The sequence below is a fragment of the Pyrgilauda ruficollis genome, unplaced genomic scaffold, assembly GCF_017590135.1.
Source record: "Pyrgilauda ruficollis isolate IOZ18807 unplaced genomic scaffold, ASM1759013v1 scaffold15, whole genome shotgun sequence".
Lineage (NCBI taxonomy): Eukaryota > Metazoa > Chordata > Aves > Passeriformes > Passeridae > Pyrgilauda > Pyrgilauda ruficollis.
The window spans coordinates 7,349,691-7,372,758 of NW_024513654.1; the positions used below are offsets into that span (position 1 = coordinate 7,349,691).

Consider the following 23,068-nt stretch of genomic DNA (forward strand, 5'->3'; position numbering starts at 1 on the left):
TGGTCTGCTTTGTGCCAGAGCAATGGCACAGCCCCAACAGTAGCCAAGAGTTATCAATGCCACAGTTTGAAAGGGGCAGATGTGGGGCCAGTAGAAAGAACAGAATACAAACTTGATTCAATCCCAGCAAATAAATCTTACCAAGGAAGAGAGTAACCATCTGTGGTTTTGCCAGATGAATTAGTTAAGCAGACCAGCTGTAGACATGTTTGTGAAGAGCTGATTAGATCATCAGTACAAAATACCTCTAATAACCTTTCATTGTTTCAGTAATCTAAGTTTACAAGCTTAGACTCTCATTTTCATTTATGTTACTACACACTGCTCAAATCTACAATTAAACTGTTAGTCATTCGTTTCCTGTAAGAAACTGACTCAACAATCTTTCCTTATGATTGAATACTGTCTCCCTTGAACCACTCTCATATTAGTTCAGTATTTTTACATCATCATTATCATGTTTGAGGGAAAAGGTACATCTCATTTTTCTTACATAATAACATAAATCAATCAACAAACTTGAAATATTTTAAGTGATAAAAGATTGCATGTTTAAACGAGTTGAAAGGAAAGCACCAAACCTGAATTCTCATATTATCAATGAAACAAATTCCCCCCAGCCCTGGAAAGTAACATCAAAAGAAATATCAAAGACTAAATTAAAATAAATGAGCTTTTTTATTGCTTAGAAATGTGACAATTCCTTCAATCCACTTACATACCCATGCATGTGCTTCTGCTTTTGACCCCTTTTTTTTTTTTTTCTTTCCTATTAAGCAACTTGCTTTTCTCTTGTGTATTTCTGATTAACACACTTTGAAAACAGAGCACCACATAAGTGTGTTCTTCTAACCACAAACTGGCTTGATACAGGATACTTAAAGTACCTCCAGAAAAATGTGGTATTTGGGTTCAACTCATCAGTTAGCAACACAGAAAATCAGAATTACATGGAAGTAGAGCAAGACATTATTTTTAAGTTGTTTTCAACTGGCAATGGAGGAATTCTGCTGCTATGACTTGAAAGAATGATAATATCCTAAGAACATGTTATCTTTGTCCATTTGGACTACAGAGACCTTTCTGTCTTTTGCTTCTCCAGTTTTCTACAGCCCCTATTGCCTAATTTACACTAATTGCTATACACTAGGCTCTGCCTTGATGATCTGCCTCGCAGCTGTCTACAAATAGTTGTGTTGATCACTAAAGGCCTGAAGAGACATACACTGTTCTGGGGATAACTAAGGATTCTCCTCTACATAGTGGATATGAAAAAAATCTCCACAGGTTTCTTTTTTGGGCTATTCACTTTTCTACTTGCGTTGCCCCACTCCTGGTCCCTACCACAGTGTGGGCATTTTTTTTCCAGTAGTTTTTGCATGTTGTGTGCTGAGTTTCATCCCTGCCAGTAACAGCAACTTTTCCTCAAGATTCAGCAGAACTGGAAGTTTGTTAATTTGGCCATGATTTTCACTATTCATTTGCATCACTAATGAGGGCAATCTAGAGAACTCTCCAGCACATATGAACCCCATGCAAATTCGTGAGAGTCTCAGCAGGTTTCCCCTGAATCCATTATTTATGCACATATTCGTGTATCTGCAAACATTACCCCGTGTTAACTGCCAGTGCCAAGTGCTGCAGGCAGCAGCACCACTCTGGAATGGCAACAGAAACACCCAGAAGCCAGCAGGTGTTTCCACTGCTTCAGGCCATTACCCAAGCCCAGCTCCACGTTGTGCCCCAGCTGCAGCACAGGGCAGTAATGCACAGCAATGCAGGTAATGCCAGCACTGTAATACCCCATTGTGTATTAGGAATACAGTTCACACTAGGAATTAAAATATTGCCCTCTCACATTCCAAGAAACATAAAGTTTCTTTAATTGATATCAAGAAATTAAAACCTACATGGAACTGAGTTGAACAGGTAATCAGATTTGTATACCTCAGCTTACTGAAGCCTATGAACCTCTGCCAGATCAGCCACAGAAATGGAATAAGTGCCAGAGACAAACAGTGAGGACCAGCAAATGGGCATGAGAGAGCCATCAAAATTCCAACTCTTCCTCATACCACACCTATCCAGCGCCACATTCAGTCTCTCACCTCACCAAGTGCTTTGAATGCTAATCATAAGGCGTCACAAATACAGTAAACAAAGATTCAGATTTTATTACTACAAGTAATTACTCCATCTTCTGAGCCCATTTTCAGTGCCATAGTAAAATTCACTCCCAGTGTAAATCTTACAAAACAGACTTGAGTTCTCTACAAGCTGCAGAGAATGCTTATACATTAGTAGTATAGAGTCAAATGAAGTATTCTTTATTAGTTTTTATACGAATAATGCATAAAAATATTCCAGCAATTATTATTATTATTTTATTGTCAGACAGACCATCAAAGGAAAAAATATCACTTTGTTCCAAAAATAGAATAAGAAAGCATTAAAATTCCAGGAACTTATAAATACATTAAGAGGAAAAAAAATTCTTGTATTAATATTTTCAAATGCCATGAGTTAATGGTATTAAGAACCTCAGTGAGATGAAACCCATGTTTCCAACATCTGAGAGCAAGTTTTGGGTGCTTAAAGTGAAGCCATTAGAACTCTAAACAAATATTAAACCACAGGAATAAAATGTTCAAATAGTTCTTGATCTCAAATCATCTCTAAGTAAGAAAAAATATTCAAGGTCACTTTCTGTACATAACACACAAGTAGCCTTCATAAATTACAATAAACTTGAGGAACAAGGAACTAATAGAAATAAAAACACCAAGAGCATTCATAACTAAGGATTCCTACATAATACCAGAGGTCTTCTCTCTTATTTCTGATAGTTTTGTGAAAAATAATCTTCCACAGTTCTTAGGGTTTTCTCCATCTTTAAGTAACAGCCCCTGTAATATACACCAGCAGTATAGTCACACCATGAGGAAACAGTTCATATGTGCTATTTCTGCACAGTGGTTGTAACTGGAAAGGAGAACCTTTTCCTAATTTGTAGAACATGCACAAAGCTTCCTCCCTGCCATCCTTTCAATGAATAGCTCCACTAATCCACTGACTCTAGTCCCTCACCACAATTCTTCCATTTTGTTGCAGAGAATGTGTTGCTCTGAAATGTGCAAAGGATGTAGAGGTACCTGCTTGACTTTGCTAGAACCTTACTCTACACTTGTGTTTTCTTCAGTAACTTACAACTTGGTTTCCTACATTATAAATCCAACTTACCATGTCCGAGTATTAACTTCATATCTGTAAAGATCATCCACCAGTCCATATTTATTGCCAGGCAATGCTTTGTATCCACCATGGACATAAATAGATTTTGTCAGTTCATCATAGACACTGGTATGGCCATATCCACCTTGAACAATCGCTCCTTTCGTTTCTGGTACGAGCCAGGAGTTAGACCCTTGAAGAGACATTTAAAAAAGCATAATTTAAAGGCTTACTACTGCTAAATCACAATACTAGGAGTTTTAAGGATAGAAAATAATTTCCAATATAATTCTAAATACAGAAATAACTATTGGAATTTATTTTAAGAAGTAGTTTTATACCAATGTATAAAAATATCTGCAATCAGATAATGTTGTCAGACTATTACCTGCTATTTTAATGAAATAAAAAATACATCATTGTTACAGCTGCCAGGCAGAATCTCAACCTCTCCCACATGTGACTTCAGCACTCACACAAACAAACAAAGAGCCCAAAGCTTTTTGAAAATATGAAATTAGGAGTTATGATTAATTCTCACCAGAGATGGCTGATGAGAATTCAGTGCTCCAGCTCCTTCAGATTCATTAGGAACACCTGTGCTCAGTCACAGGGAGTCTGAGGAGCTGGCAGAGACTGAGCTGCAGTGAGTCGTGAGAAGCACATAACATAAGGCAGCTCCATTGTGCATGGATATGGACAGACACTTTGGGAGTAACTGTAAAATTATCGAGCTAAAATCCATTTCCAACCACTGTTTCTTAGTTCTTTAACTGCAAATATACCCATTCAGTTGCAGAAGACTCACAAAAGAATAATTTGATAGCAGCTCATTCAATTGGCATTTAAATCCATGTTTTACATCACATGATTAATAACTGCAAAGAGACACCAAATAAAACTAGCCACAATAGCTGTTATAATTGAAGAGGAGAATACAACTGGAAAATATTTTACCACAGAAAAAAAAAAAGACACCTGTTAAGTTCCTGCACCCTGTAGCCCCAAAATGTCTTCTTTCTCCCCTCCATCTTCCCAGATGATAAGTCACAAAAAAAGCAAGCCAGGAGGTACTCCCTGCACTAGGCAGCCTATACAGAAGGGTCTGTGATGATTGGGAGTCAGTGCTACAGATGCGAAACAGAAATAATTAACTTCCAGACTCGTGGAGATTGTCAGAACAGAGAGCCTGGACAAGGACATCCAAAGTGGAGCAGTCTCCCAATTCTTAACCTCAACTGGCTACCATTAAAAAGTTACTTATCCAAGGCTAGCACACACCACCATATACCTTGCTTCCTCTGAAAGTTAGGCTAAATCCCATTCTAATTTTTTATCTGATATTATGTAGGTAGCTTAGATTAACTCTTTTTCCTCTAGATTCTCACGAAGAGGCTCATGATTTTCAGTTATTAGTTTTGCTAACATACTTTCCTTACATAGTTTCCAGGCATTGCCTCTGTAAGTTACATTTTTTTCAGTTACAAGTGCTTATGGCAAGTTATAAAGTATAGATTCTGAGGTAGAATTGTGATGATTTTTGTGTGTATTGTGGTATTTGTGGTAACACACTATTTATAACTGACACAGAATATTTACATTATTCATGTGTAGTGTAATGTAAGCAGTATTTTATTTCAATCCCCATGTTGGATATTATCAAGCTATGAAGAAGTGCAATTCTGAACACAAATATCAAATTTGTACTGATAATACTGTACATTACATACATATTACTTTGATAACTAACAGATTTACTTGATACAATTTATGTAAGAGGGCTGGTGAGGAGTCAGCCTGCAGATACACATTTCTATTACCAAAAATATCTTCATTTATTTATTTAATGATCAGTCCTAGAGATAGGCATATATGCTTTTCAGGGAAAAAGAACTATTTCTCCCCATAAATTGGCACAATGCTGTTGATAATAGAATGCATAATAGAATATTTTGCATTTCTATCTGACTGGTTCATGTAGCATTTATGGAGCATTATGGTTTATGTAGCAATGCTGTATTTGATGATTCTGAGGTCTTTTCCAGCCTAAATGTGTTCATGATTCTGTGTAGCATTTAGAACACTGTCACAGTAACATTGCATATTGCATCACTTTACATGACTTGGGCAGAAATATGAAAACCTTTTCCTTATTGAATAAAAAAAAGTGCTGTGAATAACTACAGAAATTCAAGGAAAGAGGTCCAGCAACATCTTTCTGAAATAAAAGCAAAAAGCAGTGTTATGTTGCTCCTTCTACTTCCCATTCCAAAAATTAGCTGAGTTGCCTGAATTTCAAATACTGAAATGTGTACATACAGTGTTGATATCATTCATGCTTCAGTATTGTGTCATTCATACAAAAATACAATCCTGTCTATATTTAAAGACATTACTATGCATATGATCTGACTTTTTGGAGCAGCTTATTGATATGAATCTTCACCTATCTTTTTAAAAAAAAAAATTCAATTTTTATTGAAGGTGTTTACATAACCCTTCTCGTACTCAGACATCCCCCTCTTTCTATCATTATAGCATAAGAATATAGAACTATATACAAGAATAAGAAGTACTTGACTGACCAAACTAGTCATTGAAACTGCATTCTCAGCAGCTTAAAAAGTCAAATGCAGAGGGAACTTCATGAACAAACGTGTCAGAAATACGGAAATAGGAGGTTTCTCATTTTTTTTTTCCAGATTTAAATTTCAAGTTTAGTACACAATGTAAAAATAAGGAAGATACATGTGTCCAACCTGTACTTATCATAATACAACCTCCAGATAGATCAGGTAAAAAGAGCAACATGTCCAAGAAGCATCTTGGTGTGCCACATCCATTTTATCACAGTGAAAAACTTGAAAATTTTACAAGCAACCAGGAAGCTTATGTTAACTTTAACAAAAAAGAGGAGGCACGTTACATTACGGGGCCACTTTTTTTTTTACATTATTTCAAATAAATACTTTTAATCAAAAGCAATCTATAACCTACTTCTAAATCCATTAAAAATCAGCCTAAAATACTGTGATATTATGTTAATCCAAAGAAATCTGTCTTGTAAAAAAATAAAATAAAATCAAAGAAGACTTATTCAGAAGTTTCTTAATATATAAGGAGCCTTTATAAACCTCAGCTAAAACAAAACAACATTATTATATTCACCTTGAGACTCACATTGAGATTCTTTGAAGGTTTATGAGGTATTGCTAACCTAAAGGGAAATAAATTTCCCTGGGGAGTAACCCAGAAAAGCTTTATGGTTCAAGTTAGTAAAATCATTCACATAATTCCCATATCAGGATTTACTGGCTCCTCAGAAGTCGTAAGTCTGGGTGCAGCAAGAAAGGACAACAGGAAGCTCTTTTCTTCCTGCAGCAACCACCACACCTTTGGAGTGGAAATAAATTCACGTGCCTTTGCATGGTGAAAATCTGCCTGCAAACCCTGTCCAATTATTCCAGGATTTATTTTACTCTCATAGAAATTACTTTCTCCCCTAATCCGACAGTGCCAGAGACATTTTGAGATTGGCTACGCCTTTGATTGGCATGTTTTATTAACAACAACTACATACCTACATGAAAAGCTAGAAATTTCCACAATTATTTAAAACCTCTTCAGGTTTTCTTAACCCAGACCTCACGGAAATCATGGTCACAGCAACTAAATAAGGCTTTAGCACCAGAAATCCATGTACCAAGTTCATAAAAGTACTGGATCCTAAAGGTTTCAGTACATATGAACCAAAGGACAAACTTCCTCTATGTCTCTTTCTTTCAGTAGGTACATGGTAAATGCTTATAAAAGCCTTCATTAGGACTAAAAGTCATAACAGATAACATGTAGAAACAATAACAGTACAATTTGAAGTGTTACAGTAATATGCTTTAAAAGCAAGCAGAGAAAGAATAAATCAGGTTCTTATTTTTCTATCAGAAGCCCTTATTTTTATGAAATTTCCTTTCTTATTCAGGTGAATTCACAGGAATACTTCTCATTTCCTATGTCCTTTAAGTTTGGCTCCTGAACTGCTTAAGTCCTCCCAAAAAAAACCAGCAATTCCTAACTCAAACCACCAGCTGGAATGTTATGGTTAAAAATATGTTCCTACAGCTGCAAAACTGTAGATAAATGTCACAGCCAACACAGAATTCAGGAAAATTTACCACAAAATTCACTTAACTTCGAGGGGAGGGAAAGGAGGGAGATGCAGTGAGGTGAAATGGAACATGAGAATTCTCTGTGGCAGCAATGGTTCAGGTACCCCATGCTCTGTACAGCGCTGGGAGCCCCAACAATGAATTCTTCATCAGATGAAGAATCCCACTGAAGGCAATGGGTTTCCACAGTAATACCATAGACTGTTACAAGTTTCCTTTGTGTTTGATGCAAGTGAAGCACATTTTCTCTAACAAACTAAATCTCTCACTAGAATACAACAAAAATATACTCTCAAAAAGGAGACATTAAAAACTGAGAATAATTGACACACATTTGACAGAGAACTGCTTTCTCTTACTCCAAGATTATCCCCATGGTAGGGAAGGTTTGAGGTTTTTTCTTTGTTTCTGTGTGCTATATATGCTTAACAACACTGTTTTATTAATCCTCCACAAACATAGCTGAAATAAAAGCCAAAAGCAGTGTTATGTTGCTCCTTCTAACACTTAAAAAAAAAAAAAATAGGAACAAGCTGTCCATTTCAACCATAAGGCCATCAATAAAATCAGCCAGGCAGAAAATTTTACAATACAAATCATGTTCCCTTCTTCCTAATTAAAGTAACAACAATAATAGGTGAGAATAAAATTGGTACTTCTAGTCCGTATTAAATTAGCAGCATGTGAAGAAGCTAATAACTTAAAGTTTCAACAGAAGAAGCAAATAATTTAAAGTTTTCCAATAAACATTACAGTCAGTGAGCATGCAGAAAGCTAGAACATATTATTTCCTTCACATAAAAAAAACCCCATCTCCGATAGGTCAAAAAACCAACTTTCTGAAAGTCAGTTTTTCTAAAAAATGGCCTTTAATTCTTAACAAATATTAGAATACTGTTGTAAAACATCATTTTAAGACCAGAGTTTCATGGTAGCTTTTATGCAGTAAAATTGGAATTTTTCAGCGTGAATAAAGAACATTATGGTGCTCTTCCTCTTACTGCCATTCACTTTTATCCTATTTCAACACTGTTATATAATTTTGACACTGACATCAGAGATAATGCCAGAGAGCATAAGAACCATCTGAGTTTCAAAGGGATTTCCTGAACCTATAAATCTGTTTAAACAGTGATTATATAAATATGCATACATGAAAAAAAAAATTAAATGGAAAAATTAAAAACAATTACCATCCCTTAGCATGTAGGTATTACTTTGAAATTTTGTATTATGCCTTCTGCAATTGCATAAATAACTGAGAGACTCAGATAAACACAACATAAAAAAGGAATTAAACAAAAGTAGAAGACTATAAATTTAATTAGTAGGCATATAAATATACCTAAGAACTTATCAGGTGTAGATTTTTAATATTATTCTGTTGAAATGGTATCTTAACTGTATCATGTGTATGATAAAAAGATTTATCTTAGTTTATTTAATTTTAGCATTAAAAATCACCCCAGGAACAGCTTGCAGTTCACAAGGGGAAAACCAGACAGATATGGTAGCTTATTTAAAGAAAATTAGAGTTCATTTTCAATTATTAACTCTAACAGCAACATATATATCTTTAAGAGAGAACCTTATATATAATGATGAACTAAGTTATTACATTTAAAAACAATACAACAGAAGGAAAATAATATACCAGCATTAAAGAACCTTTAAAGTAACTAAATTATTGTTGGTTTTGCTGTTCTACTGTGTAGTAAAAACAGCAAGTCTGTGTTGAAAAACTATGTTTCATCACAATTACCACGGTGAAGAATTTCTGGTTTCAATTTTTATCCTCTTTAGGGTACCACAACCACACACAAAAATGGAAAATGTCATGGTGTTCCAAACACACATGACACACTATTATTTGACAAGAAATCTTATGTACATAACCTGAAGGAGAAAAGGTGAGGCTTTATTTAAATTGGAAAATACACATTTTTCTTTCTGAAAAGAGAAAAATCACTTTTTTCACTTCAAAAAAACCAGCACTTTTTGTATCAGTTTGCAATTAAAATGATTTGAAAGTGACTTACTGATGTAGTATTCTTGCACAATGCTTGTGTAACCATATATGGAAGAATATCCAAAAATGACAATCATAACCACATCTCTGCTGTCCAGCTCTACTATGTGTGCTGAATGACCTTCCACAGCGTATTGCTGTCCATGGACAAGGACTGCAGGAATTCTGGTACTCCATGTTTGACTGGGTATGTTGAAAACCCACAGCTCATCAGTGACATTGCCAGAACTCGTTTCAATTTTGCCTCCATACATGTAGATGTCTTCCTGTAAAAACGGGAATGGAGAGAGGAGAAAGCAAATAATGGATTACAGGAAGATAACATCTGAACTGCATACTCCTCTGCTGAGCAGTATTTCATAACTGAGCAATCTGATTTAAATCTTCACATTTAATCTTACATTAACCAGCTCAATATCAGACACTAATCCCAGACAATGATACTTCAACTAAACCAACAATGATAAGGAGTCTATTTCTATGAAAAATAAACCTAGCCATGATAATGACATCAAAATGAATCTCACAGAGATTATTTCATCCAGAAAACCTGTAATTACATGGCACTTCTAATCTATATGGCAGCATTCTATTTTAAAAAAGCTAAACAGAAAGGATATTATATTGTTTTCTTAAGGAACAGTTCACAGAATTAAAATGTGATTTTCCACACACGCTGTCTAGGGGGATTTCACTCACCACATGCACAAGAGAGCACATTCTCTCCTACTAGCAATGTAATTTAAGTTCTGAGAAAATCCAGTCATCAAAACCCAAAGAAAAGGGAAAATGCATGCATGGAATCATAGAAGGGTTGGAAGATGCCTTAAAGATCATCTTCTCCCACCCCCACCACCACGGGCAGGCACACCTTCCACTATCCCGGGTTGTCCAACCTCATGTTGGACACTTCCAGGGATGGGGCAGCCACAGCTTCTCTGGACAGCCTGTGCAAGGGCCCCACCACCCTCATGCTGAAGAACTACCAGTACCTAAACCAAACCAAAACCTAAGCCAAACCTGCCCTCACACAGTTTGAAGCCATCTCCCCTCATCCTGCCACTCCATGCCCTTGGAGTGGCATCACTCTCCACCGCTCTTAGTTCCTTTAAAGTGCTATAAGGTGTCACCAGAGCCTTCTCTTGTCCAGACTGAACAACCCCAACTCCTCCAGCCTGTCCTCCTGGAGAGGTGCTTCAGACATCTGATCACCTCAGTGGCCCCTTCTCAGGACTTGCTCCAACAGTGCTTCTTATGCTGGGTGTCCCAGAGCTGGACACAAGGCTCCATGAGGGCAGAGCAGAGGGACAGAATCACCTCCCTCAACCTGCTGGTTGTGCTGCTTTTGATGCAGCCCAGGATGAGGCTGGCTCCTCCCGAGCACATTTACTAAAATCAAATCCCATAGGGGAGTACTTTGAGTTCTTTTTAAGGAATGCAAAACAGATTCCAGCCATCATGAACCACACACCTTAAACAGCAGGGCCATCTGTTCCGGTAAGTAATGAGTGATTTACTTAAATATTGCCTGAAAGCAAATCCTACTGAATTTCACTTCATCTTGATTTGTAAACCAAGGTATGCAAAGTCACAGAACAAATTCCAGATTTTTGGCTTCACAAACCTGCTCAAGGACAGTTTATACTGGGCAGAAAAAACTTCCTTTGGTTCTGAGATTGATACTCAGTCTTTGCTAGGACATAACCAACCCATAACCACCCCCTCTGCATCCCCTCTGCATCCTGCACAGTTGGCAGTTGTCTTCTGCATTAGGCTCACCCTAAACTCAGCCTTATCAGGTTTAAATTAGAAGGGAAAAAAAAAAAAAAAAAAAAAGATACTGCAGGTTTAGCACATTTGGCAAAGTTTGACTTGGCATGAAATACTCAGAAAAAGAGGCTGGATGACTAGTCAAACTGGTCTTTTAAAGACCAAACTGTCTGATGCACTTACACTTGAAATTTCTGCAAAATTTTCAACTATTTTTTTTTCCTTTGAAGCAGGTGAACATTTCTCTATTTGGAATTTAAATCTTTCCTATGGAAGGATGCTCTGTGCTACTGGTGGTGTTTGAACAAAAGATGTTCACAGAAGGAATTTGTGGTAGGATTAGAGAGATATGTATCTGAACCCATTCTTTTCCTAGGAGATAAAACATTTCAAGAAGCTTGGTAAAGACCCACAAAAACTGAAGAAGGATGTGCACTGATCCAAAAGAATGGTTTGAACAAATATTCTTCTTGAAAAGATCCTATATGGCTCATTCCTTACAATATCACATAGATCTCCAAAGTCAAATCAACATCACTAAAACTGTGAACTACTTATTTTCAAATGCTGATAACGGACTATAGCATAAAGAGAAAGCTCATTAGGGAGCTGCAGGGGCTGCACAACAGTATTTGAAAAAAAATATTTCTGACATGCTGATAATGGACTATAGCATAAAGAGAAAGCTAATTAGGGAGCTGGGGCTGCACAACAGTATTTGAAAAAAAATATTTCTGACACTGAGGAAAGACACTTTAAAAAAAAATAAAAAGGTGACATAAAGAGCTGCATGAACTTTGAAATTATTTCTCAGACAGCTGACAATAGCAAAGTCCTCCTTACAGTTCTGCTTAAATGATTCAAAGTTCAGATAAAAGAACACTTTTGTGAGGAGCAATCTTTTAGGTGACACAGCAGATCCTGTATACAAGAATATTCACAGAGAAAAGACAAGAAGGTCATGACAACTGCTTTATCAGCCACAAAACCAGATTTAACTAAGCTTTGCTAAGGGCTATTTCTGAGATTAAGAAGCTCCTAGTGCTGGTGAAAAACGCTTTAAAATAAGTGATGATCAGCTGAACACAGAGAAAAACAAGCTGAGAGACCAAAGTCTATGGAAGAAATACAGAACTGAAATTAAAAAATGTTACGTGCGTACCTATACGTGGCAAAAACCAACCTCCTAAGCACATGAAGAGAGACATTTATTTGGAAAGCCTTAACAGGAATTGATTGTAGGAATGATAAGAGTGCAAGTGGTCCTATGCAGCATAAAAATTGTGACAGAATAGAAGGAACCCCTTTACAATGCTATACTACCTTTATAAATTACTTATATACTAAATATAAGTCAAGGTATATGCTAAAGGTGAGGCTTTCTGAAAGACACAACACATAAGATACAGTTTAAAGTATGCTAGTGCACAAACACTGCTGACCTTTACCTGAATTAAGCATAGTAGATATTTGTTTATAAGATATCACACCAAGCAGGACTGCAAAGTAAAATAATATATTTTTTTAAAAGGCAACAAAAAATATAAAATTGAAAGTCTTTGTGAAATTAGTACAAAAAAGTGTGAAGAATCTGGCCCAAATTAAGGATCTTAAAAACTGTCCTCAGTCTAGAGGAAAGAGCATATTTTTCGATGGAAGAGATAAAAAAAAAAACAGGTAGATAAGCACCAAGAAGATAGAAGGCATCCAACACATTCATATTTTAAAGTTCTGATACCAGGTATCAAAACAAACACCTTCAATTACAGTATGAGATAGAATATTTTTTTAAAAGGCAATAAAAAATATAAAATTGAAAGTCTTTGTGAAATTAGTACAAAAAAGTGTGAAGAATCTGGCCCAAATTAAGGATCTTAAAAACTGTCCTCAGTCTAGAGGAAAGAGCATATTTTTCCATGGAAGAGATAAAAAAACCAGGTAGATAAGCACCAAAAAGATAGAAGGTATCCAACACATTCATATTTTAAAGTTCTGATACCAGGTATCAAAACAAACACCTTCAATTACAGTATGAGATAGAAAAGTTGAGCATTTACTCAATAAATTAACCTTGGCCATATTAGATATATTTTATCATATGAGTAACATTCTCTGAGAATTTACAGAAACCTTGAAAGACCTTGTGGTTTTTAAACCAAAATTTCATATAACTATTACTTTATGCAAATTGAAGTATAGAAAAGTACATTGTTTATTGAACTTCAGAGCTCCTGCTCAGTAGGGAATTACAGGAAAAACGAGAAATTTCTTCCTGTAAACAGAGCAGGTCGACAGCTCACTCAATCATGACATTCCCACCTACAGATCCCATCAGTTGGTTTCTTGGCAGGTGTTCAGGTTCAAGCCAACAAAACAGCCAGCGCAGCTCGTATTTGCTTCAATGGAACCAAAACTTTCCAATAAACGTTTCCATTTTCTCAAATCACTTTTTTTCCCTGAGAAAATTACTTCAATGGAAAATTTTGATGAACCATAATGATAAAAAAAGATGAAAAAAGGCATATGATCTGTAAATAGTTGAGTGTGCATATTGGACAGAGAAGATGACAGCAGAAGGCAGGAATGATAAGACCAAACCAGGATTTGAACAAAATGGTTAAATCACATTTCTCAAGAGAAGAAAACATTCATTTAATCTAGGATTTCTCTTATAGAGTAATGAATGACACGCACAATTTTTGGTAGTATCACCAAAATAAGATCAAGAGAATTACTCAAATATAGGAGAAAAAGTAAACTGTCATAATTTGAATGTTGGAAGAATCAATACAATTTACAGCCATAAAATGCCTCTTTATTTCTTCATCTTATTGATATCATCATCATTTTTGGAGATAATGTTTGTTAAATAACCAGATAATTCAAATAAAATTAAATGCCTGGTGGGAGAGGTTAAAAAAGAGGGAGCCAGACTCTTCCCAAGATAATCCAGCAAATAAATCAGATGTGATGCACACAATTTGGGTTACAAGAAATTCAGTTTCAGTATAAGAATAAACATTTCTCTTTTCTCATTGAGAATGAGCAACCTCTTCCAGTCATGAGCAAAAATCCTTGACAGAGGAGCATTCTACAGTGAGGAAAAATGAAACAGATCAAGAAGGGTATTTTAAAAGATCACCAAAAGACCAGGAGCACTGACTTGCCCCTTAAGTCCCCATCAACAGACTGTATACCAGAGCAGAGTAACACTTGCACACACTTCACATTGAATCCTGAACAAACAGCCAAAAATCATTTGTTCGATTGACCTTGGCCATGTTCTATTCACTACACCTTATCTCAGTGTTAATATTGATTTTATATTTCATATAAATGCAGTAATTCAAGACTTCTAAAACTTATCATATTTTTGTTCCTAAGACTTCACAATTTTTCTTTTTCCTGAAGGAACAATACTTAGCTGCTCAGGCTGTACCTTGGAATGACACATTATGCAAATCCTGCCTGCATTCCAAAAGAATCTTATCTGGTAGATACCACTAAAAAAATGTAAAAAAAAAAAACCCACACAACAAAGGGCTAATTTATAATCCATTTGTAATGAATTGGGAGGAAGTTAATCACATTAAAATAACCACATAAATTTCATTTTGTATTTCTGAACTATATCATGGCTACACAGAAAAGTTTCTCTTTCAGAAATTAGTTTTCTGCCTTAATTCCTATATAAATCTAAACTGTTCCTGAAAAATTGGCCAAAGAAATGCTACTCACAAACCACATGAACAGTCATCCTCTATTTTCTTGAAACAAGAACATCAATCTTTTTTCTCCCCTAGACTGTATCCATGCTTTGATATTTAAATTAACTTTATGTAAACTAACAGAACTCTAGCATTTATGAGGATTTTTGTTCTATGTACTTCTACCCGCAATTTCTAAAAGTTTAGTCAAATAGGTACATCATTAAAGAAATTCTCTTTTTTTTGTCCGCAAAGAAAATACAAGTCTCACAAAATGTCATCTGGCAATAACTCCACAAGCCTGTTTTTTTCATTCAACATGTACCATCTGGTGTAGGACTGTCTAATACCTCCTCTACCCTTCCACAAACTGTTATCTCCTTAAATATGGTTAACAGTAGCAAGAACATTCTATGTGTTATATCAAAATTAAAAATTAGTTACACTTCTACTTGATCCAGTAATCCTCCCATTAGACCATGTCTGACAGACTGGAAAGCAGTCTTCACTTAACTCTTCCTCTTGAAGCATCATTTATTAATTCTTACTTTGTTGTGGGACTATATTCTCTCTGAAAAGGACCTGAATAAGTTACTGGAGAGGAACATTTTAACTTATGTTCCCAACAGGACCAAATTCAAGGTGCAATATTGCAGCACATTGTATGTCAGGAGGTCAACCTAATCAAGAGTGCTGTCAAGTTATTTCTTCATTATTTGCAGTTTTCCAGTGGTTGCTGGGTTTAGTCAAAGGTATTAATTAAGGTGACCTTACTTGGACTTCATTTTCAGACCAACTGGAATATAAGATTGAAATGAGGAATGAAAAATATGACACTTCTACAAAAAGAACCAATCTCTTGATGAATTAGGGCCACTTCATAGAAGGGAACTCTGAAGAAGCTTTTCTCAAGACTACATGCTGCGTAGGGCAGCTCATCTCACCTACTTCTCACACTTCTGAGATCTGAAAATCAGAATAAGAGAGCAAGTTGTGCATAAGATGTAATTCAAAGTCTCAGAACAATAAAACTACAAAAATTGCTGGTACAACCTACCTATAGCTACTTAATAGAATAGTTAGAAAGCACTTTTATATTTCCAGAGCTATTCAAATTATATTACAATAGCCAACAAAAACAGGCATTAAAAGAATAACAATAAACCAACGGGTGAAAGATGTTATCTAGTTCATAATAAAAGTTTTTACTCTTTTTTGCTTTGTTAACACTAGCTTTGGATAAGACTAATGAAAACACCACAAGATATATACAGACTCAACATCAACCCTAATTAATTTGTAAAAAGAATCAAAACAATTACCCTTTCTTAATAAAGTTTTAAAAGTGGAAGTAACATTCATGAAACTCAAATGAGTTAAATTAAATTTGACTATATATAAAATGGTCTGTGTACTTTATGGTTACTACTACATCAGCTTGCTTGCTTCATCTCTATTGCCAGTCTCAAAGAAAATAAACCTCCAAGCTCAGCCATCCTCCAGTGTCCGGGGACCAGCACCGATAGCTCAATTGCAAGGCTAAATGCAACCAGTTTTGGTGATACTACCAAAAACTGAGTAAAGTCCCAGAGGTGACCACATATACACCTTGCAGGCAACTCCCTTTCTCCTTAATTCCAGGAGTGTTTGGAACCCTATTGGAATCTAGTATTTTGGAATTTACTCTAACTCCCTACCTAGTCATGTTTATCAAAGCTATTTGTACCTACTCCAAAACCCATCATTTCCTCCAGTCTCTTTATACACCTATTTCTTATATGAATTATTTCAAAGTACATTGATATTTTCAGTTTTAAGGTGCCAGAAACTACATACAATTTATGAGATGCAGCAGAACCACTTGCTAACAGCACCTTTCCAGTAATCAGCTTGAAAACTATTTAACAGTTTAGTAGGTTTAAAAGCAAGAGCTCTTTTATGATCTCTCCTCTATAAATGCATAAAAAGTTGTGAGGATTTGTTATAACTATACATCAGTGGGAGTCCTCAGATCTTTTTTTCTACAGAATAAGGAAGAACAGTACTTCAGTTTTTACCAAAGAAGCTTTCTGAGGGAAATGGGCACAGTAACTTACTTCATTCTCCACAAAGTCAATCACACAGCTGCAATTTATCTTGCACCACAATCGGGCAATGCTGGCTCTGCGCTCTCACTCCAGCCTAGCAGTAGACTTTGAAATCTCAAAAGCTCAAGTCAAAAACTTAATCTAATTTCTTCTCTGTGGATATTTTTTTCCTATCAACCATAAAGGAAACATTACACAATTACTGGTACAGAGCTGAAAACACAGCTCAAAGCTGCCATCTCTAGGTATTATGTTCTACTGCTCCTTACTCTAAATTACTTTTTCTGGGTTTTTTTTTAAGAGACTGTAGATCCAAAAGAAAAGGTTAATGTAAGAAATTACTTCAGAAAGGAATACTTTTTCACCTTGAAATTTCTTTGACTTGCATGATCAGCTTCTTTTGTCCCATGTAACTTCTGACATTTGACATAATCACTAGTACAAGCAGCATAGTAGTTAATTATTTCACATAGGTTCATTATTAGTGAATCCTAATTGCTAATATTTCTTCAACAACAGCTTCTCCACTATACCTTTGCTTGCAGCTTTCATTATTATTAACATGAGTTGCACTTCACTGAGATCCAAAGATATTTCCGAATTAACACAGATCACATTTAATATTTGCTAGTGAAAGGACTTCTAAAACAGTTACCCTTTAGTCTAGAATGTCTCAAGAAAATATTAGCACCATCAAATAAAAAGGTTAAATTATATTTTAAGTCTTTATTCTGAAGTGCTAATTGATACATTACTCAAATGTTTCTTGACTACAAAGTCCACATTCTACAGGAACTGTAATAATAATCAAAGTCACTGGTCAAAAAGATCTGACCTTTCAAAGAACAGATAATACATTAGTAATGAATCAGGGAACTGACAGGAAGAAAAGCAAGCTTGGAGTTGATGTTAGGGCATGCACAAAACCTACACTATATTGCTACTGAAAACACCTCTACAATATCCACCATGCCACACACAAATTCAACATCTCGATAAGAACAGATGCCAGGAAAACAAGACAAAACAAAATATCAGCGCATGCCCCAAATTCCTCTTAACTTGGAGGAAGACTCATTATATAAAAGGAACCCAAACATAATAAGAAACTAAAATGCACAGCTAAAAGGGTAAAATCTTTAAAAGAAAAATACAAAAAATGTGAAAAAATTAAATGTAAGATATTGTAAGACATTTTTGCTCAGATTACAAGAACATATCCTATTTGAAAAAGAAAACAAAACTTTCCATTAAAAATAACAAAATAAATAAAGTTTAACTTAACAGAAGGATAATGGAAACTTTGAAGAAAAAGTAGAGTTCAAAAAAAAGTTCAGAAATTTCACCAGATTAAAACAGAGACTCACACCAAGGCAAGAAGGAAACACCTTAATGAATTTATATATGAAGTACTAAGACATCACTTTTCAAATGCATTAGCAACACACCTAACTAGATGCTTTGTGGTGCCAACAGACTGTCTGAAGGAGTATTCTGAGAAGTGAAAACCATAGCAATAAAATGAGGTTAATTGTCTCTTCATGGTAGACTTCACAGGTATTTCCATAGCAAAAACTAAAAACAAAGTTAATGTAGGGGGAAAAAAAAAAACAAAAAAAAACCAAAAACAAAAAAACAACCTGGCAGAGAAAGTCTGTGGAATCAGTTCTGAAGAAATTAAAGAACTAACCCCTGTCTGTAGTATGTAAATTCCTGCTTTAAAACGTGTCTATACCAAAAGCCTGGTAAGGGAGAGGCAGAAAGGACAGAATTCCTTTCTGAAACAGACAAACAGATGAAAAAAATTCTATGAAGTTTTGAAAAGGGAAGTTTTATCTTTCAAATAAAGCATTGGCTTCTTCTGAAGAAATCAAAGATCCAGATGATACATGTACCTGAAATTTCAAAAAGGTGCTTGATAATATTCCTCATGCCCTAAAGGAACTAAGAGGTACTGGAACAAGGAAAGCAGACAACACAAGGCTAATTAAGTCTATAAAGTAAAGTTTGGGGGAAAAAATAATCACTTCTTAAATGAATAAAGATCACTAGTGGTGTTCCACAGACATGTGCAGCTGGGATTTGCTTGTTCAATATGTTAAAAAAACAAGCTGGCATGGGGATGAGTGGAAAGACAGCAATACTTTTTGACTCTACTATGTTATTTAAAATAGCTGAGACAATGGTTGAAGGCAAATAATTGCAGAGCAATCTCCTAATACTGCATGTGCAATACAAGAAAAAATTAAAGAGTAAATAAATACTCACATGCATAAGAATGAAAAGACGCCCATGTGAAAAAACAATTTAAAATCTAAACATATGGGGATGGGTTTTGAATTGCCCAGAATGAAATCCTGAGGATGTAACTGACAGTTCTACAAAAATACCAGTTCAAAGCCAACAGCAGATTTTTAAAATGCTAAAGTACTCTAAAGAATTAATAGGAAAAAAATTAGACCCTGAATTCCCTGTGACATCAATTTCTGAGGTAAGAACACACTAAAGACTGTGGTTCCTCCTTTTTCAAAAGGGAAATAACAGAATTAGAAGAGGTAAAGGCAATGGTACAACACTACCCAATGTATCCAATATCTTCCTTATAGAGGATTATTAAAAACACTAGGTATTTTCAGTATGAAAAAGAAATGGTGGCATGTGTGATGGCCTTACAGAAAATCATGAGTAGTATGAGGAAACAAATGGAGAATAAGAAGTAGGAATTATCAAAGTTAAACCAGCTAGTACCAGTTCCTGAAAAGGTTTTATTTCTTAAAAAAAAATATTCTGGAATTCTTAGGCACAGGATGATGCCAATGTTAAAATAAATATGTGGTCCAAAAATTGAAGAAAAAAAAAAAACAAAAAAAAAAAAAAAAACCGGGATTCATAATTTTTCCATGAAAATACTACCCTATTTTAGGAAGTCCCAGCTGCAAAGTAGGACAGTATTCTGAGGAAGATTCTGTAAGTTCCTGTCATTTTGTCTTATAGTCTTCCCTAGGCATTCACTGTTACCCATTATTCAAGAGGTGTTACCAGGCGAGATGAACACTCGGGTCTGACTTGGTACAATCCTGCTTGTCCTGCCCTGCTGGCGGTGCCTTATGCAAACAAAGGAAAAATTGTGACAGCAATTCTGTATTTCTCTGTCACAGTTAACAAGCCTGTCACCCTCTGTAGCTTGTCTCCCTGATGGCCCCCTCAAGCATAAGACTGGAGCCTTCTCTCCAGTCCTGTCTCCTTGTGCTCCTGGATTCCCTGAGCAGTCCCTACACCTGGGCCATCGCTTGCCTTGGCTCTGCCAAAGGACCCTGCTACCAGCAATTGGCTCTGCCTGTGGGGCTCAGCCCCTGGGGATGGTGCCCCCAATCCCAACTATATCTCACACACATCTCTGCCTCTTATTGGCAGCTTTAGCTCAGAAGGTTTATGGTCAGCAAAGTGATTGAGAAGTATTGCACAATCTCTGTTCCAAAAACCATGCAATAAACCTAAGTATTGAAGAAGAAAACATTAATACAAAATATTTACAAATTAAATTATCCTCAAAAGTCTCCGTTCATGGTGACTCATTTTAAGATCACTAACAGCACACACATATAAATTTCTTATGCAGAACAATGAAGAGTCCAAACCTGATACAAAGCAAGAGTGTGTCCATATCTCTGAAGTGGCCCTTTGGATACAGGCACTACATTCCAAATACTGCTTTCCAAATTGTAGCTGGAAGAGAAATAGGAAAAGAAACATTTTGAACCTGCAGAGGAAATGGAAGGGCTTGTATGTTCAAACTAACTCTAACTCTGACATGGTAATTTGTTAGTTGGGCAACAAGATCCTTTTAACTATTACAACAGTGCACTAAATATTTCTCTAGCAGAAGAGGAGCAGCTCTTTAAGGGACTCATCAACAATCTCAGAAAACAGGACTAACTAACAAAAATCACAAGATTTGTTCTGCTATCAGTCACATAAAAAAACCCACCCCACCAAACTCCTCATGCCCCATGCTTTTGCACTACTCTGAAAATTTACTGTTGGGAACCCTCTTATATATACGGTTGATTTTAATCCCCATTATATTTTAACTAATTAATCAATGCACAACATTAGATGAGGGAGGTAAAAAAATAAATTACAAAAGTAGAAAAGAAAATTCAAAAATATTATGGGATTTGTTTTGGATGATTGCAAATGTGTGGAAGAAAGCAACAGCTAGACAACAACAGGAGAAGTAAACATGCTAATGACATGCTAATAAATAGAACCTAACACTTGTATTTGCCACATTTAGGGCCTCTACACATGAAGTTACCATCCAAATCACCTGGGTCCTATTTACAGCTGCTTCAACTTTGTTTTCAATAGGTGGTCAAATACACAAACTGCCATAAGTACAAAAAAGTGGAATACAGGTGACCTGCCTGACCCTTCTGGAATGGCACCAGCAGGCAAAGTGCAAGCACTACATACAAATGTCCTGTAACCATAAATTAACATCAATAATGAACATGGCTTTCAAAATGTACTGTGTGAAAATATCAGCAGTGAATTTCTTTCACTATTTTATCACCACAAAGCTCTTTATGTTTTGCAGTTTTTCAAACTGAAGTATGTATAAATATCAGCTACAGTTTGATGTTGCCCATATTTTCACTTTCTATAATCATAAGAAAATCACTAGCATATTAATAAAGAATCTAAAAGAGACATAAACCTTTCAGTTTAATTAGAAGATAGAAGCTCCCTCCCTGGTAAGATCGGTTTTCCCTAAGCCCCATCAGAAATGAGAAATCACTCACTTCAACACCATTTGGAACGAGCTGTAGTTGAAGGTGTAGCCACCAATCACCCACATGAACTTCCCGTGGAGGACAGCCTTGTGGGAAGCACGGCCCACGGAGGGGCTGAAGGGCTTCACGTTGGGCAGGATCCAGTAGGACTCCGTGGAGGGGACGTTCAGAGAACAATCTGGGCCTGTTTTGTAAACAAATGTGCAATTTGTGCAATCTGTTAGACTGGGATGTTAAAGCCAATAAAGCAGAAACAGGGGAGGCTTAATTACAGATGTCAGGATTGCTCATTCTGATAAAATATGGTGTACACTGTTATGTTTAACAGATGCTCAATGAAAAAATTGACAACATGGGATGTCAATCTAATTGAAAGCATTAGATTAGCTCAAATAATAACAATTCATTTCCACATTCTTCTCAGAAAAGAGACTGTGAGTCACAAATTGAAAGAAAGACACAAAGCGTCACATTTTTAAATGACCTATCATATAGGTCTAAAACTTTTAGCACTGTATGTTACCTTTGGAGAAAACCTACACTGTGTTTGCACCAGAATAAGTGTTTATCAAAGCAAATAATATTGCAGTAAATTAAGTTACAATATGCATTATACTATATTAAATCTTAGAAGTAAAAATTTGCCTTTTGCTAATGCCATTCTGCATCTGTTTTCAAGAGGAAAATACACTATCATGTGCTTTATCAAAATAATTATTTGAATAATTAAATTTTGTAACATTTTATAGACCATTATACAAAGCCACCAAACCCACAACTACTACATATGATTTTCAAACGTATTTCAGCCAATCATTTTTGTCAAAGTAAGAAAAGTCAGAAAAATGCACAATTTTTTAAGCCATACGACTATTACAATCATGAACGGCAAAATCAATTTTTTATTTGTTCCACAATAACAAAATAACAAAAAATGTGATCTCTTCATCACCAGTTTATGCTCTAGATCTTATTTTAAACCTGAGTATATATATATATGTATGTGTGTGTATGTGTGTGTGTATATAGATATATATATATATATTGCTAATAAAGGTTATTATTTCAGGGCCTTTGAAGAACCACAGAACAAGTTCCTGTCTGACCACGTGACTGAACAATAAAATACACAAAATTCAACATAGTTAAATTGAAAACAAAGTAAGGTACATTTTAGGATCATCTCGGGACAGCTCATGAAAATATTACATCACCATTCAGCAATGGTCAAAATAAAGAACCGTGTCAGAATCAAGAATCCTGTTACCCCACTGCATAAATC

The 23,068-nt window shown here is 35.6% G+C and overlaps 1 protein-coding gene across 4 annotated transcripts in view; it reads right to left on the reverse strand.

The window, feature by feature from the left end:
• ATRNL1 (attractin like 1) overlaps positions 1-23,068 on the reverse strand; it is a 433,970-nt gene that overhangs the window by 357,635 nt on the left and 53,267 nt on the right. For all 4 annotated transcript variants that reach the window (XM_041461314.1, XM_041461315.1, XM_041461313.1 and 1 more), the window contains exons 6-9: positions 21,796-21,970; positions 20,629-20,716; positions 9,437-9,692; positions 3,241-3,424 (exon numbers count right to left, since the gene is read on the reverse strand). In XM_041461314.1, coding sequence (XP_041317248.1) covers positions 3,241-3,424; positions 9,437-9,692; positions 20,629-20,716; positions 21,796-21,970 — 703 coding nt within the window. The remainder of the gene's footprint in view (positions 1-3,240; positions 3,425-9,436; positions 9,693-20,628; positions 20,717-21,795; positions 21,971-23,068) is intronic.